The sequence below is a fragment of the Cydia strobilella genome, chromosome 3 (assembly GCF_947568885.1).
Source record: "Cydia strobilella chromosome 3, ilCydStro3.1, whole genome shotgun sequence".
Classification (NCBI taxonomy): domain Eukaryota; kingdom Metazoa; phylum Arthropoda; class Insecta; order Lepidoptera; family Tortricidae; genus Cydia; species Cydia strobilella.
Genome location: NC_086043.1, coordinates 20662009 through 20679182, shown reverse-complemented (window position 1 = coordinate 20679182; position 17174 = coordinate 20662009). Strand labels below are relative to the sequence as shown.

At 41.3% G+C, this 17174-nt stretch overlaps 1 protein-coding gene and 1 long non-coding RNA gene across 5 annotated transcripts in view; both read right to left on the bottom strand.

Annotated features, from left to right (window-relative positions):
- LOC134756069 (uncharacterized) overlaps positions 1 to 9009 on the bottom strand; it is a 30174-nt gene extending 21165 nt beyond the window's left edge. The window contains exons 1-8 of one of the 4 annotated variants that reach the window (XM_063692871.1): positions 8915 to 9009; positions 7957 to 8079; positions 5305 to 5464; positions 3970 to 4204; positions 2706 to 3043; positions 1846 to 2013; positions 1039 to 1182; positions 308 to 497 (exon numbers count right to left, since the gene is read on the bottom strand). In XM_063692871.1, the coding sequence (XP_063548941.1) occupies positions 308 to 497; positions 1039 to 1182; positions 1846 to 2013; positions 2706 to 3043; positions 3970 to 4204; positions 5305 to 5464; positions 7957 to 8079; positions 8915 to 9009 (1453 nt within the window). Of the gene's footprint in view, positions 1 to 175; positions 498 to 1038; positions 1183 to 1845; positions 2014 to 2705; positions 3044 to 3969; positions 4205 to 5304; positions 5465 to 7956; positions 8080 to 8672; positions 8768 to 8793; positions 8889 to 8914 lie in introns of those variants that run through there. The other 3 variants (XM_063692870.1, XM_063692872.1, XM_063692869.1) reach the window with 3 other exon arrangements.
- A 23-nt stretch (positions 9010 to 9032) lies between these two features.
- LOC134756089 (uncharacterized) overlaps positions 9033 to 17174 on the bottom strand; it is a 168715-nt gene continuing 160573 nt past the window's right edge. The window contains exons 4-5 of the long non-coding RNA XR_010129102.1: positions 16439 to 16467; positions 9033 to 9166 (exon numbers count right to left, since the gene is read on the bottom strand). This is a non-coding gene — a long non-coding RNA (uncharacterized LOC134756089). The remainder of the gene's footprint in view (positions 9167 to 16438; positions 16468 to 17174) is intronic.

Here is a 17174-nt window from a genome sequence, read left to right as displayed (position 1 = left end):
AGGCCATACATCTTACATTTCATCTCGCTAGAGCGAGAGAACAGTACCCTCGTCACTGATCTCCGGACAGAGAGAGAAAATGGGACCCGGGTTCGTGATCGCAGGTCTTTTAGAGCCACCAGGCCACCACGTCGAACAGTAGGTAGGTTATCAGGTTATCACACATGCATCTTACCTTTCATCTCGCGTAGCTCGTTCTCCATGATGATGAGCGAGAGGTCGCTATCCACGTCACTTGTCCCAGATAAAAGTGCGAGCGCATAGAGCCACTTCGTCGACCAGTAGGTTGTCACACAGGCATTCTTACCTTTCATCTCGCTCAGCTCGTTTTCCATGATGATGAGCGAGAGATCACTACCCTCGTCGCTTGTTTCAGGAGACAAGGCGAGTGGAGCACGGGTGCGGGGCGGCGGGGCGGCGGGGGACGCGGAGCCGCTCCACGCTGATCCGACCCGGAGGGCCGCTACGTTGGGCTCGCCGTAGCACTCGCGTTGTTGCTGTAAAAAGAAAAGGAAGATGTAAACGTTTAAAAACAACAAGGAGTTTAAAGCTGCGAGATCGCTTCTGAGAGTCTACACATAAATTTGTGCCCGAACGTGCTTGTTTGGGAGTGACCTTTTCGATCGAATGAATGAAAATGTAATTATAGAGTAGCCGTTGTTTCCAAGTAATAATGATAATTAGTTTGGACCTGTAGTCCTGAGAAGTTAACCGTGCCGGTGCGCTGTCCTACCATGTTTTCCATTTTTTTTTGTTCTTTTTTTTTGACGCAGGGGTAAATCCATTTACGCATCTCGCCCCCCGAGCAATGGGGAAGCCCATTGGGGGGGTGGTATGTGGGACTCGCTCCTCCCAAGGCTCCCTCTGCTAGTCAGGGGGAGAGGAGGAGAATACCCACTAACATCCCCTGCGGCGTTTCCGTCACCTGCCGTTGACGGGAGGCGCCATGTGATCGCTTGCATTCTAACCACGACGCCTCCCCAACCATGTTTTCCACCTGGCAGTGATTATTTTTTTATGACTATGTTGTGTATTTACCTGTAATCCTAGGAAGTTGGTGTGGTTGTGCGCCGTGTGTGGTGAGTCCAGCGTGTCTGTGTGCGGCCACTCCGCGTCGCTCCCCTCAACTCCGTTCTCCGACGGACAGTCTTGCGTTTGACGGCGGAGCTCGTAATCTAACTCCTGTGAATGAGAATGGTCACTGTTTAGATACTGGGAATTGGCTAGTAAGCAATCAAGATGCCAGTTAAGACTAAATTGACGACGCATCACGCAATCAATGGTCCGAACATATTCCAACTTCCAATGTTGAACAGGTACTACCCTGGGATCAGTCTTTACTTTTGATGAAAACACAAACGTTTACTTGTGAGAATTAATATAAACGAAAACAGCTGAACGTGGCACTAATGGCATGACATCCTGGTCAACATGTTCTTCTTCTGCTTCAGATTTGTAAGATCGTGATATGCTCTCAGGGCCAAGCAATAAAATATTTAAATACATCAGAGTTCGCTTAATAAGTTCTTTTTATCTGGCGCAAGCTATGGCGGGTAATTGAAAAAATGTTCGAGAACCTTCCTAATCGCAAATTTTGTACAGTCCAACGTATTTTTTCTCCGTCCAGCGCATACGTAAAAAATGAGAGGGACGATGATACTAACCTGAAAATTAACAATCTCATCGTTGCTGTTGAGCTGCGTAAGGCCAGCTACCGCGGGCCACCTGAAGAGCTCTTTGAAAACCTTCCGTGTCTCCGAGAACTCGTACAGGTGAATGTCTCTGCCACGTCTCTGCTCTCTGTCATTATGCGCTGGAAGGAATGAGATAAAACATACTACTGACCTGAAAGTTAACAATCTCATCGTTGCTGTTGAGCTGCGTATGGCCAGCTACCGCGGGACACCTGAAGAACTCTTCGAGAACCTTCCGTGTCTCGGAGAACTCGTACAGGTAGTCGAATGCTGCTGACCCTGATGGCGGCGTTACGTCTCTGCTCTCTGTCACTATGCGCTGGAAGAATTGAGAACCGATATAAGCAGGGTCATTTATAATCGGAGGGCGCCGTGGTGGAATGTTATCGATCCCAGTGAGCCCTCACGAATGGCAAAGAGGGTGAAACGCCGGAGTGGGTTTAGTGGGTAGGGCCAAATTCTCCCCCCCCCTCTCGCTAAGAGAGGGAAAAGGAGGGGCGAGTCCCACACACCGTGCGTAAGTGCATTCTCACTCCGTCAAAAAAAAGGGTCATCTATTATTTATGTATTTTCCACCTTACAGTTGTCAACGGGTTGTCAGACTTCACCTGTTTAAATATTTCTTTAAAATTAAAATTAAATTGTTTTTATAAAACACTATTTATTTTATTATTATTTATTTATTATTCCGTAAGCAGGCAGGCAGTTGTGACAACTGATATTGCCTGTATCCAGTAATCATTGTCACTATGGGTGAACTAACAAAGAGCTCATGAAAACGGGTGAGTTTTGTATAAGATTTGTAAAAGATAAAAGTCTTCTCTATTCAATCATCTGACTATAAAACTTATCAAAGTCGCAATACATGTCAAGACCTCTAATTATTACTCAATTCCGTGCCCAAAATGCTCTGTGCCATATTCTTACACAAAAGCAGACTTAAACATCATTCATGAAAAGTGTAAATTTTGGTGTCTATAAAACTAAGTGCTGGATTTAAAGTCAACTTACCTGCGGAAATCCGGGCCTCGGCGACCTGACAGTCTGTTTTTGACTGCCAATGCCATATCTCCGCGGTGACCCCTCATATTCTGCTATAGGCAGCTCCCCAATCACCCTTGTAACCCTCCCCTTATCTTCATCCTCTGACATCCAAACACCAGAAGGGCTTGCATCACTCCTTTCCTCCCCAGGACTCGACTCACTCTCACTTAACTCACTTTTATTGTTCATCACATCACTGTCACCGTTTTTCATATTGTCTAAAGTTCTTTTTACACTCATATCGATCTCGTGATCACTAGCATCCGGGTCCATCCGAAGACCTAGGGACACAGAATTCAATATCACTGAAAATAAATGAGAGAAAAAAACGATTGTGAATCATTGGGATAAAAACAAGGGGGAGAAAATTAGTAAATCAATGTTAGTGAAGTAAAAGGAAAGGAAGACTAGAAACTAGAAGTTACAAACATGAATGCATCTAAAGATTAGGACGATGATACGATTAGATGAATTAGTGTAAAGTTATTTTAGCCTCAAATAACTATTTGTTTGGAACGAGCACTAATAACCCAAACACAGAAACTTTTATCAAATTTTATGTGGCTATATAAGATACCGAATAAAAACATTCATATGAGATAGTGGAGCATTAATATTTGATAAACATTTCTGTAGCTGAGCGCAAGGAAACAAACGAAACATCAGGATTGAGTTTACTTTGAGAATGCAGATGTTTACTAATTCTTTTTTTATTTATTCAATAATGGCAGTAAATTAGTTGTTGTTACGAAAGTGTTATTAGGACGATATTTTAAAGCATCATCACATCCAAACAAAACATAATTAGCTAATTAAGAAGTAAGTGAACAACAATGGAATTTAAACTGTTGTGAGACACGCGTTAGCGTGCGTTAATGTTAATTAAATAATTTCACGGCTTAGACTCACTTGTCAAAACAAGTGAGTAAACTGTGAAATTATTTAAGTCAATAACATTTAAAAATCGACGAGTGTGTGAAAATTAACTAGAGACCCTCTAAGCTTCTAACTCTGCAGCGACTTGGATATAACAAAGTGAGGGAGTGTTATTTTTCATTGCAAATGGCTTGCAGAGTACGCTTGGTTCCGACTCTAAATACCAAATGTTAACATGTTATTGTTTCAGTATCGACGATGACTTTTTGACACAATTAAATGTAAACGGAGGAACGTTTCATTCAAATCTAGCATCCTCAAAGCAACTCAGTATTCAAAAGAATTAAATAATCACCTTTCCAGTCCTCGTTATCGTCAAAAACGACGACCTCTCCGTCCGCAACGACCGCTATGGGGCTAGTCTTAGTGCTCGCGTCATTCGTTTTATGGGGGTCTAGAATTGGCGAACTGTTTTTGGGAATCCCCATCGTCTCTTCTATGATGGGTTCACGGTCCCCATTTGTGTATGTCGGTGACGTGTGCCGTGATATCATTTTTTTAGGCTCATTGTTTAGCCTGTGCAAGGATATCTGCAAAGAATAGTTAAGGCTAGTGTAAGCTTGACCCTAGTGTATTTTAAAGTTTCTAAAACAAAAACGATTACTGATTTCTGAAAGTTGTGTTTTAGCGACACGTTTTTATTTGTCAGTTATGTCAAAGAAGTCAGTAACAAGTGTTCTGCACAGTCTATACTGTTCACTATTGCAATTTAAACATACATTTGTTTTGTCCAGGACTATTATTAACTTTCCCGACTATTTACCTAATATGTTTTTGGTTTTGGTTCATACCACTTTGTCTTTATGGCAAACAGTACACTAGCGTCAAGCTTAAATCGTAGAAAATAATAAATAGCAAACCATCAGCCCAATGGTAAAATGTTAACAACAATAACGAAACAGGCGAATCTTGGAATTTAACAATTATCAACTTTCATCTGGCAGAAAGCAATGACAAATTTTGTACGGGCTATAGATATAAGGGTCCTAGATTCACCGTTGAATTGGATAAAGTTTAGGACAGGCAACGTGCAATATGGGCTGTTGACGATGAACACAAGACTACTCAAAATGCTGGGGAAGTTCTATTAAAACATTCTCTAAATTACTTTATTTCCTGGCAGATTTGGTAAAAGAAAACCTAGCATTTACAAAGCTGCCATTAGGACACTTGTTTGTTGACAGTAAAAGGATTGAAAATGATTTCACTACTCGTGGACCAAAGGAATCTGATAGGAAATAAATATCAATTGTTTTGAAATTATAATTATATTAAGTATATTCTTAATCCAAGTACCTATTTTATATCACTAGTTAGATCGTCTATTTATATATTTTTCATTCATAAATAGAAATACAAAACTAGTAGCGGTATCTTTCTCAGCAGACGATATAACAAGCATAGACAAACAAGACTAACTGGCGCAGTCTGGTAGGATACAGTGGCGTAACTATACCAACGAAAGTCTGTAGCACAACCTCAGGGACAATGTGAGGAATGTGCTCACTGCCTCCCGGTCAAATTTGGGCCCAACTTTGGCCAGGGGTCAGTGGCATTTTGCCCACTTGGTCATCCGTTATGCCACTGGTAGGATAGGATAATACTCGTATATATTTAATTTTATATTTACCTCGTTACTAAGATTGTCCGAATAGTCGAGTGTGTCCTTGCCCAGAGAGCGCACCTTGTTCCGAAGGTTATGTTTGTGTGTGTTGCTGTGTCTTAGCTTCCGAACCGCTTTGGTTCGACTCTGCGAGTAGAGCTCTCGGCCGCCTGCTATTTCTATTATCCTGGTAACAAAGAAAAATAATTTAAGCTTTGGAAAATAATATAATAATAATAATAATATTTCAGCCTATATACGTTCCAGTGCTGGTCACAGGCGACGAGAGGGAATGGGCTATAGTCCTTACGCTAGCCCAATGCGGGTTGGGGACTTCACATACACCTTTGAATTTCTTTGCGGATTTATGCAGGTTTACTCACGATGTTTTCCTTCACCGAAAAGCTAGTGGTAAATATCAAATGATATTCCGTACATAAGTTCCGAAAAACTCATTGGTATGAGCCAGGATTTGAACCCGGGACCTCCTGATTGAAAGTCGGACGTCAGATCCACTCGGCCACCACCGCTTATTGCATTACATGCACTTATTACATACATATTTAGTTACGTAAGACGCTAGAAACAGTAAGATAGTAGAAACTACTGGCACTTGCATCCATTAACTTGAAAGTAGATACGAAAACACTACTACGGAGGCAGTGCCTAAATTATTCTAGGTTTCAGTTAGCGAAATAGCAATTCGTACATTTGTAAATATGCAACGAATTTCCATCAGAGGTCGCCAGCTTTTGGGCACGGTGCCATGCCGTGGCAAGTTAAAGCGATACCTTCCGATCTAAAATACTCCATTCAGTCGAACAATCGGGAACAATTATTTCGGTTCCTATTTCTCCCCACGGGGAGATGAGGGGGATAAATAAATGGGAATTGAAGGAATAATTCCTAATCGCAAGACCTTTAGCTAGTTTAGTTTAAATCCGGTTAAATACGTAATGTTTTCTCGGTTTGTACACAACGAGTTAAGGATGACTCACGTCAGACCGGGCCGGGTCCGGGCCGGAGCTTCCGGCGCTTAGGTTTCTATGGAAAGCATCACGTGATCACCGGTCATCTGTCATAGAAAAAAATGCTCCGGAAGCTCCGGCCCGGACCCGGCCCGGTCTAACATCAGCCTATCAACTGGGTCAAAAAATTTTTTTAGTACGAGTTAAAGTTATGCGATTTTCTGTGGATATTATAAAATAGATGGACTTTAAAAACAAATTTTCGTACTTTATTTTTTAAATTTGTAGGATGTAGGAATGAATGATGGGGCCACAGAAAAGACACCGGTTTCCCGAACATTTTTGACCCAACTAAGTACTAAAAAACCTGAAAGCAGATTGATAAAGACATCATTAGTACAATATCACTATTTTCTGACACACTATTTATGTGTTTTGTTACTAAAATATATTTCCTTTTTTATTATGTCCAGATAAAATGTGAAAAACATATGTGTCGTTTTCAAGCAAAAGGTACCACATTGTCGCTTGCCATAAGGACGGTTTGACATAGGTTATTCGTATAAACATACAAGCAAATTTTGTCCTTTTGGTAACCGACGAAGTGGTACCTTTTGTTTGAAAACGTCACATATAAGCCACTGCATCATTGGTTAAGGGCGGTAATAATAATTTCTAATCTCATTCTATGGAATGTCTCGTATACTTGATGTTATACGTAGGAGCACGTATATGTACATACGTATTATACTTTGGATATTCTGTTTCATAATATTGTCTTCGGTTACCGCGATAGTTACTCATGAAATAAAACTATGAAAACGGATTATATCGCGTATATTGAATTTATTCTGTTTCAGTCAAAACAACGCGGCTTTGAGACGACAGTGCTTCACATTAGATATTCCAACTGTGCAAAGTTACAAACTTGAAGTAGTTTGAATGCGTTTTGCTCTAGGATGATAACCAGCTGGGACTTTCTTATTAGAGATGTTAAGCGAAGCAGAGTAGTAAGATTCTTGAGTATGTGAACGAACATGTATGCGGCGTAAAAAAGACCAACATTGTGGATCAACGATTAAGAAACCATTGGATAGTAAACGTACTGTCAAAATAATCGTCGTGGTGATCATTTTGACAGTACGATCACGGCACGGGAACAGGCCAGGCTCGGGAAGAACGCCGTGCCGGCGTTGAGTAGCTTACATCCGAAACGCCTAGTCGATTCGGTGACGACACACAAAGCCCGTTGTCAGCTCGGTGAATGCACGTGTCTGACCGCGTGGTCTAGCATAAGTTACCCTTAATGCAGAATCCATTCAGGTGGGATGACCTCTGTCCAGCAAAGGATATGTTTATTCCGGCTTCTGTGGTTCACAAATCATAATTATGACATAGTGTCCATTTAGGGTCTGTTAAGAGTCTTGCTGTTTACTATAACATACCTAGAGTCTCTGAGTTTGTAGGCGCTCCCCCTGGAGTTGTGTATGACGAGTTAGCTCTTTCGCTCTTCATAAGGATACGTAGTAGACATATGCCAGTTTCGGTTGGATCCGAACTCAATGACTCGGTGACGATACGGAAATCTCGTTGTCGGCTCGGTTAGTATTCGGCACGTGTCAGACCCGGTACGTTGTAGCGAAAGTCGTGCGTTGTAGCGTCCTTGAGGTAGCTTCTGTCCAGCAGAAAATATTAGGCTTATGAAATTTACCTGGAGTCTCTAAGTTTGTAGGCGCTCCCCTTGGAGTTGAGTATGACCAGTTGGCTCTCGCGCTCTTCGTCCGAGGAAACGTTGTTGATGCTGTGTTCCCGGCCCTCCAGACCGGAGTTCAACCTGCAATGGTTAGTTTGTTAGTTAGTAAGGTTATGTTATAAATAAAGCAGTTATTAGGAGAATTAGTTCGGCCATTAGCTTCATTATTTCTAGGAAAATATTATACTATGTAAAAGCATTTAAATGGGTAATGGTAATAATCTTAAATTAAGTTTGGTTAGGGCGATTCTTTTAAGGAAATATTTTGATGATATTTAATGCATTTTATTCCTAGACAGAAATTCTAGACAATTCCGGATCCGGAGAGCCAACTTACCTAAAAAACGAGAAAGAAGACAACATCATAGTAACACACTGTTCCGTTGATAGTTGCAATGTGTGCAAAGCTTTGAGCTGTGTGTGTGTGATAGCTGACAGGCTGAAATCAAGTGCCACTACTTCACGCCTCATATCAGGTAGAGTTAAGTCGCCCTACCTGCCGTAGAACCCTGATGCTACCTCACGTGAAGTCCCCTTCGTCCCCCTTCCCCCTTCCTGTCGTGGCGGTGCATCCTGGGCCTGCACTTGGGGAACAGCTGCGTGACGTCGGAGTCCGGCGTGGATTTTTCCTTCCCCCATCTACTTGTCTTGGAGTCCTCCCTTCGCCCATCTACCTGTCGTGCCGGTGCATCCTCGGCCGGCACTTGGGGAACAGCCGCGTGACGTCGGAGCCTGGCGTGGAGTCCCCCGCATCCCGCGTCGCGCTCATATCCCCCTACCTGTGTCTTCTCCTACCTGTCGTGGCGGTGCATCCTTGGCTGGCACTTGGGGAACAGCCGCGTGACGTCGGAGCCCGGCGTGGAGTCCCCCGCGTCCCACGTCGCGCTCATATCCCCCTACCTGTGTCTCCTTCTACCTGTCGTGGCGGTGCATCCTCGGCCGGCACTTGGGGAACAGCCGCGTGACGTCGGAGCCCGGCGTGGAGTCCCCCGCGTCCCGCGTCGCGCTCATATCCCCCTACCTGTGTCTCCTCCTACCTGTCGTGGCGGTGCATCCTCGGCCGGCACTTGGGGAACAGCCGCGTGACGTCGGAGCCCGGCGTGGAGTCCCCCGCGTCCCGCGCCACGCTCATGTCGCCGCCAGCCTCACGCCTGCACCCGCGTTGGCACTGCAACAACAAAACAAGACGATTTCTTAATTTTGACAGCTGTTCCAAATTTGAGACATTGTTTATTCAAAATTTGCACTAAACCACATTAATCAACAAACTATGCCTCCTAAAACGACCAATTTCCCGCGTACCCACTATAATTGACCAACAGTCTAACCTATCCTACTTAATACGTATGTACCTACACTACAGCAAGACCCCTGGGTATTGGGCCTTCTAGACTGTTCTAGCTCCAAAACTCCTTGATTGACCCTGCTCATGTTGGAACACAGGAAAAAAAGTAAAAAAAAGGAACTAGAGAACATAGGAGAAACATAGACAGCAGTTATTTTTAGATGCAATTTGTTTTAAAACCCGTATAAAACAATAAGTAATTTGATTGTCACGTCACATGCTAGTGTTTCATATAAATTCCATAGTAGCAAAATCGTTTTGACAGTTAAACTGATTTGACTAGTAGCCAAATACCCTATTTCAGTTTATAATTGATATATAGTACTGTAACTATGTACTGCTACTTTTATTTGTTCTGTAGATGTCCTTAGAATTATCGCTAAAACTACAACACTTCCAAATTTAAACTGTTTAATAAGTGCCGCGCTATGGATTAGAAATGTGGCATGCAACATCCTTATAGAAAAATGCTGATACACTCCAGCCGGTTCCGTGCCATGACGGTAACGACGCTGCCAAACTACGCGGTCGATACGTGCTGTCAGGCCACGAAAACTGACATTATGCTCAAATATTTAATTAGAGCATAGTGTCATTATTTTTTTTATTAAAGGCCGAACTGGAGGAATGAATTCCAAATTTAAATTATGGAATAAGTCGCTATGGATTAGAAATGTCACTTATGCGTGGCATGCTACATAAGACGTCAGCCTCATAGAAAAACGCTGATGGGCGTTTACTAAAAAAAATATTGAAAACGTGATTCACACAGATCTTGGTGGTGTTGGGTTCTTTCAACTCAGAATCACTAGCATATTCAATACTGATGATTAAAAAAAACCGGCCAAGTGCGAGTCGGACTCGCGCACGCGACGGTTACGTACTTTGTAGTATTTGTTGTTATAGCGGCAACAGAAATACATCATCTGTGAAAATTTCAACTGTCTAGCTATCACGGTTCATGAGATACAGCCTGGTGACAGACAGACAGACGGACAGCGGAGTCTTAGTTATAGGGTCCCGTTTTTACCCTTTTTGTACGGAACCCTAAAAATGTCTCAAAAATTTGTACGAAAATTGTACATTCCACTATGCCACGCACATACAAATGAAAAAAAAAATATCACACCAAAACGTGACGTAATGGAATGGACATCTTGGGACATATTTTTTAATGGTATTACAAAATACGAACGTTTCCGAGAAAATACGATGGAAAACAATTATGCACTAGTACCTATTACGGTTCATGAAAATAACCCTCAGCTCAGACAGACAGATGCAAAAACTTTCAAAAAAAACAAAAGCTACATAGACACCAATCACATTAACGTTCCGAAATTCCATTTTTTTAAACGCAAGCAAATAAATTAACATTCTTTTCACAGGCCCAACCTTTTAACATAATTTATTACTGGCCAAACATTTTCTCAGAGACTGATATTAAATTAAAAAGAAAAAACGCCGTTGCGCTTTGTTTCTGTTGGGAATAATGTAATTTTCCATTTAGTCAGAAAGGGTCTATTCTGTAAATGGCGTCATAATTATTGCGAGAGCTGTCGACTATTCTTATGGAATATTTTAAATAACTAGGGTTGTCAGTTAGCATTAAATGTGTAAGTTAAAATTTGTGAAATAATAGACATTTGCCCACAATATTGCAGAGCGATTTTTGGTCAGACGAAGTAAAACTGTTTTCGAAAAAATGCGACGAATAAGGAGAAACGGCCCAATTCGAACAATGAATAAGATGTCACAGTAAAGGTTTTGGTCAGTGTCAAGAGTAAAGGTTTTGGTTGAAGAAATGTCACTTTTGACACTGACAGATCAGTATGGTATCGCTGTGACATCTTATAAGCATTGTTTGAAATGGGCCGTAAGTTTAAATGTGACATGTACAGGGTCTGCGAGCGTCTTCCTTGTTACCATATACTTAACTAGCTTCTGCACGCGGCTTCGTCTGTTTTGAATGATAATGATCGATAAAACTATCTTCATAATAAATTTTATCTAAATCGGTTCAGCGGTTTAAGCGTGAAAAGGTAACAGCAAAATAGACATAGTCACTTTCGCCTTCTCGGCCACGACATTGCGCGTCTTGTCGAACCACAGGTTGGAGAGAGATACTGCGATCGGACCTTTCGTTCCCACGTATGGTTGCCGCCGCCGCCGGTCGCGCAAAGTCGTGCATGACCGGACCGTTAGCAGGGATTTGGTATGGCGACAGTTGGAGGCCCAGGGAAGGACATAGAATAGTTTTTATCAATTATCAGCATAGAGCTATAATGATAAAGCTCTACGAGTATTTTTGTCTATAAAAATCGACCCAGCGGTTTAAATAGTATCAGCTGTTTTCCAAAATGTCGTAAGGCATTTTTGACATAAATGGATTTTTTTGGCATAATTGTTCTTTTTACATTTTAATTTCATAGTTATTACGGAAGTGACAGCCCTGCTCACTACGTCTATGACGAACCAAAGGCTTGAAGGCTTCGCGCCAATTAGCACGCATTAATTGAAATTAGATCTTGTTACGTTCAACTTAAGTGTCTATTTCGATTGCTCGAAATATGAAAGGAGGCGATAACGAAATTCGCGAGTGACGAAGACGGTTTGATTGAATTTCGGACCAGGAATCTGGCTTGGAATCAGGGACACGGGGAATTTTAAGTAAATTAATTATCTAGTAAATGTAAGGTAATTCCTATAATTACTTTGGGTAATAAATAATACGTTCGTAGTCTAACGGAAAGGCGTGAGGTTCTTCAACCGGATGTGGGTTCAATCTTGGAAGTAGCCCAATAGTAGCAGTTTTAGTAGAACTAAGTACAAATTATCCTATTTTTAATAATTAATAATTTAGCCTATAAACCTACGTGCCACTGCTGGGCACTGGCCTGCTCTCATGCGCGAGAAAGCTTGGGCTAAAGGTCATCACTCCGGCCCAATACGGACACACACCTTACCACACATACACCTTTGAAATTCATAGTTAGATGTACCGAAAAGCTAGTGGTAAATATCAAATTATATTCCGCACATAAGTTCCGAAAATTCATTGGTAGGTTTTGCCAGGCTTTGAACCCGCAATCTCCGGATTGAAAGTCGGACGTTAGACCCACTCGGCCACCACCGCTTATTCATCATAATATATTTTACCATTTATCTTGGTCAAACCACAGGGCGGACACGCTATACATCAAAAATCACTTGCGTTTCTATGTGTGAACGGCACGTCTGTACACGCGTCGTGTAGTGTGAGTAAGTTGCTTAAAAAAAATAGTACTGAGCGGCAAACGGCCGTCAATCTGCTGTCGCGGGGCGAGGTAATTTGAGTCGGGGCGGGGCGGTGCGTGGCCGTTCTCTATGATAATACTATTACTTATTCCGTGGTCTAACTCTAAAATAATTAGGGTTAACTAATTGAGGCCCGTAAAGTTTTATGAATATTATTGAAGCAAAATGAAAAAAAAAAAAAACATTTAAAAATGAAAACTTATTATTGGTTCTGTATTTCGTCTGTACTGTGATAGTAGATGTACCAAGCTGTTGGTTTTCTTTTGTACCTACTGAATATATAAACAAAATAAAAATAAATATCGAGAATAATTTATCGCACTAGTTCGAACCTCTATCTCCTACGTAACCCCCGTCCCTTTGTGCAACTATTTAGTTACAACCCATTGATGTTGTTTCGCATCATTAGCGCGTTCCGGCGGCGTCGACGTCTGCTCGTCGGCTATGGTGTATTCCCATTTGTCCCCGTCTCACGTGACCGCCGCCATACATGAGGCGGGGATAAATGGGATTACTACGTCGGCTATTCAAACAGATACGAATATAAATAGACGTTTGAAAATATTCAGTCGATAAAATGTAGGTTATACTTTGAAAGACGGCGGCGTTGAATACGCGCTATTGATGCCACACAACATCAGATATCTTCATAACTAAATAGCTGCATTGAAGGATATGACTGGTTATAGCTTACGCGCACTATTTTCAAAGCTTTTATTTAACTTGTTAGACAGTTAAGTTATATTAATTAGCTTGGGTTTTGGAAGTTAATTCAGAACCACTTCGTCGTATTCGATGGGGATCAAATTTAGTACGTATTATTCTCTCGTATTCGAATTTCTCTTTCTTGTCTATATCACACATAATGCAATTTTTGTCATGAGATGAAGCTATTAGACTTTTATAGCTCTAATTTTCTTCTTCCATAAAACAGCCCAAGTCTAAGCATTTTTACAAGCTTTTATTTAACTTGCAATGTAGTACCTATGTAAGTATGTAATATGTACGGGTCAAATCTTGCAAGTTAAATTTGCAAGATTTGACCCACTTCCCGATTTCCAATGAAGCTGAAAATTTGCATAGGTACATATGTAAGTCGCTTGACAATGTCATATTATGGTACCATCGAGCTGATCTAATGATGGAGACAGGAGGTGGCCATAGCAAATCTGTGATAAAACAACGAAACCTAATTGTATTTGGGGTTTTTAGAATTGTTTCGATCAGTATCATTTACCTGTGGAAAGAAAAGTACAGTTAGCGATAAGAGTTTGTACCAAAAATGAATTTTATGCCCAAAAATATTACTTTAATGCAACTATTTAGTTTCAACCCCTTAATGTCGTTTGGCATCATTAGCGCGTTCCGGTGGCGCCAGCTCGTCAGCTATTCAAACTGAGTAGCGTAAGGACGAATACAGACCTTTCAAAATATTCAGTCTATAAAATCTAGGTTATATATAATCACGGTGGTGATGAACGCGCGCTAATTATGCGACACAACATCAGACAGGTTTATTACTAAAATGGTTACTTTGAATAAAAGCCTCTAATACCAGAATCGGAGGAGAATATCGGCCTGTCAGTTGTTCGGAAGTTTCGGAACTGTCAAATTTTTGTTCTAACTGACAGGCTATCGTCCGGCGGACTGATAATCAGTGGTCATCCGTTCCATTTGCCTCTAATTCCCTCATCATTCGTTCCATTTGCCTCTGTAAATGAGAGCACACAGTACTTATTCACTATGCAACGCCTAACCATAGAATAATCACATATTTTTCTGTGCCAAATTTTCCCTACTAATGTTTGCACACCACCCTCGTGTCACCCTTAGCTAATTGCCAGGCACAAAAGTTCACATTTAAAGGTCATAAATGGAAAGGTCGCGTCGTCGTATTTTCTAAATAGTGTAAGTTCAAACAAAGCCGAAATGTTGAATGAAAAAAACTATTGTTTTAATTTTCTTTAACGGTAATTACTAATTAATGAAGAAGAAGGTTATTTCATAAGAGACGAGAGGCCAATATATGGGAATCAACCAATAACATTGTCTGTAATTCAGCGGAGCGGAGAAAAGAACCAATCTTATTTCTGTCATCTCCGCACGTTTTCTGTCATTTCCGTCTTACCGGAAAGACAGCCTAGGCGTAGTAGAAACGTAAGCTTTATGATTAAAGCGATTTTACTTTAGTAGGTATTTGCGATGTTCAATTCCGTCACGCCGCCCGGCCGGTCGACCTAGGTATCGATGCAGTGGCGTAGCTAATAGGCGTGGGCGAAATGGGCCTCGCACTTCAGGAGGCCTCGCGGAAGGTAACCCTTTTTATTTATCTCCGGAAAACACATTGAAAGAAAAGGGCCTTGTAGATGCGACTTCGCGCTCGGCTAGATCATGCTACGACAGGGGCGTAGCTAGAGGATATGGCGCCGTAGGCAGTCACCAAATTTGCGCCCCCTGACGACTGACAAAAGTTTCCCTGCTGCTGCCTTTTGCCCATTTTGGCGCCCCCCCTTTGAGGCGCCCGGAGCACTTGCTCCCTCTGCCCCCCCCCTAATTACGCCACTGCGCTACGCCACTGTCGATGGGCGGATGTGGTGGACGCTGATCTGCGCGAGCTCCAGGTTGAGGACTGGCGAGAAACTGCACAGGACCGGGATCAGTGGCGAGCAGTCGTGTTTGAGGCCAAGACACAATTTAGGTCGCTGCGCCAGAGGAGTAAGTAAGTAAATTCCGTCTGCATTCTTTTTAGGGTTCCGTACCCAAAGGGTAAAAACGGGTAAAACTTGAACAAAGTTTATGTACTTGTAATTTGTAATTACTCGAGTTTATTCAACGTGTACGTGCGCTAATGAATACGTTCAATATAATGATGCTAAGATTGCTAAGTTCGACAAGTATTAAGTTTCAAAGAGACGAGTAGGTAGGTATAAACGAAACGGTACAGACCAGGAGCACTTCTTAAGAGCCCGGTAACGATTTTGGAGCAAAAATGTAAAATTGATAGATTTAGTCGTTGAAATTATACACGTTTTGTTACGTAATATCTAAATAACAAGTATTGGTTTCTATTAGCACACGTCTTCTCGTCTTGCCATTTAATAATGTGGTCGTGAGCGTGCGTCGCCAGTAATACATGAAGAGAAGGGACAGTTTTTAAAAATCCATCAATTAATTATGGTGGTAAATTATACAAATTGATGTATAAGTAAGAAAATGTTTTAGATTGTTTAAGTATCAAAATTACGTTGAAATTAAGTCGATTTTCAAAGAAATTGTCACTTGTTTTGAAGTAATTTCTGGAGAAAATTGATTTTGTCTAACTTTCATTTACACTACATCAAAGTCATAATAATAAAAATGTAGTCTGTAAAAGGTGGAGTACGTACAGGATATGTGTAATATAAAATTACCATTTTTGGTAATTTTGTAGCACACGCTGTAACGCACGCACACGAGCAACACCGGGAAGGAAGTCGGCATGCACACAACTAGCGCGGTGCGTGTTGTGACTCATCCGTACAGAAAAAGAGATCGAGGTGTGCAAGATTTGTCTTTGACGTGTGTTATTTTCTATGTATTTGTGTCGTCATTACAGATTGGATTTTGTGTGTAGTGTGTGAGAAGTGCGACTGTGTGCACGTTTCCCCCCGCAAAAAATGGCACAGGGATTTGTACGGTAAGACATCGCTTGGGCTCCTCCCTTCCGACGTGTCGGAAGCCGGTGTTGCTCGAAGGGTTAAAGTAAAGTTTCCAATATTCTTTTGTCTCATATATATTACCTTTTGTTATTTTACGTACCTTTTTTCAACATTCCTTCTGCGTTACACCTGAAACAATGTCAAAATGTTCATTAATAATGTGATTCTGGTATACAGAACAATATAACCACTTAAATGTATTGTAAAACCATCTCTGTGGTCTGTGGTATTCGTGTGAAAAATATATTTGAAGATTTTTTTTTATCATTATTGGCCACAGCATACTGACAGATGATTGTTGCAGCGACAGTTTTTCTTTATGCCAATTCTTGGGATTAGTTACCAAGCGGATCCCAGGCTCCCATGAGCTGTGGCATAATGCCGGGACAACGCGAGGAAGATGATGATGATGTTTTCGTATTTTACTACTTAAATTAAGTGCAAAATTTCCAAAAATGTCTACAATCACTTAACGTGACGGCTAGCTACTCTAATAAAAATTAACGAGAGGTAGGTATAAATAATGCCTACGTATAATATGAATGATTATGAAACATTATATTAGAATATTTCAGGTTTATGACAGCTCAGACATTGACAAGCAACGAAAACAAAGAATCAATTTAATTTGATAATAAATTACCCTGATTGATAAAAATCACTCAAGAAAAAACAACCAAAAATCTTTCCTTTTACAATTTGGATGCTCGCGGGATTGTTGGGACTTGTTTCTTAATAACATTTGATATAAAGAGTGGTAATGAGGCCCCAACTTCGCCTGAGGGGTGGAATGAATAAATAAAAAGTATGCTTTGACATGGGGTTGCTCGGCGTAT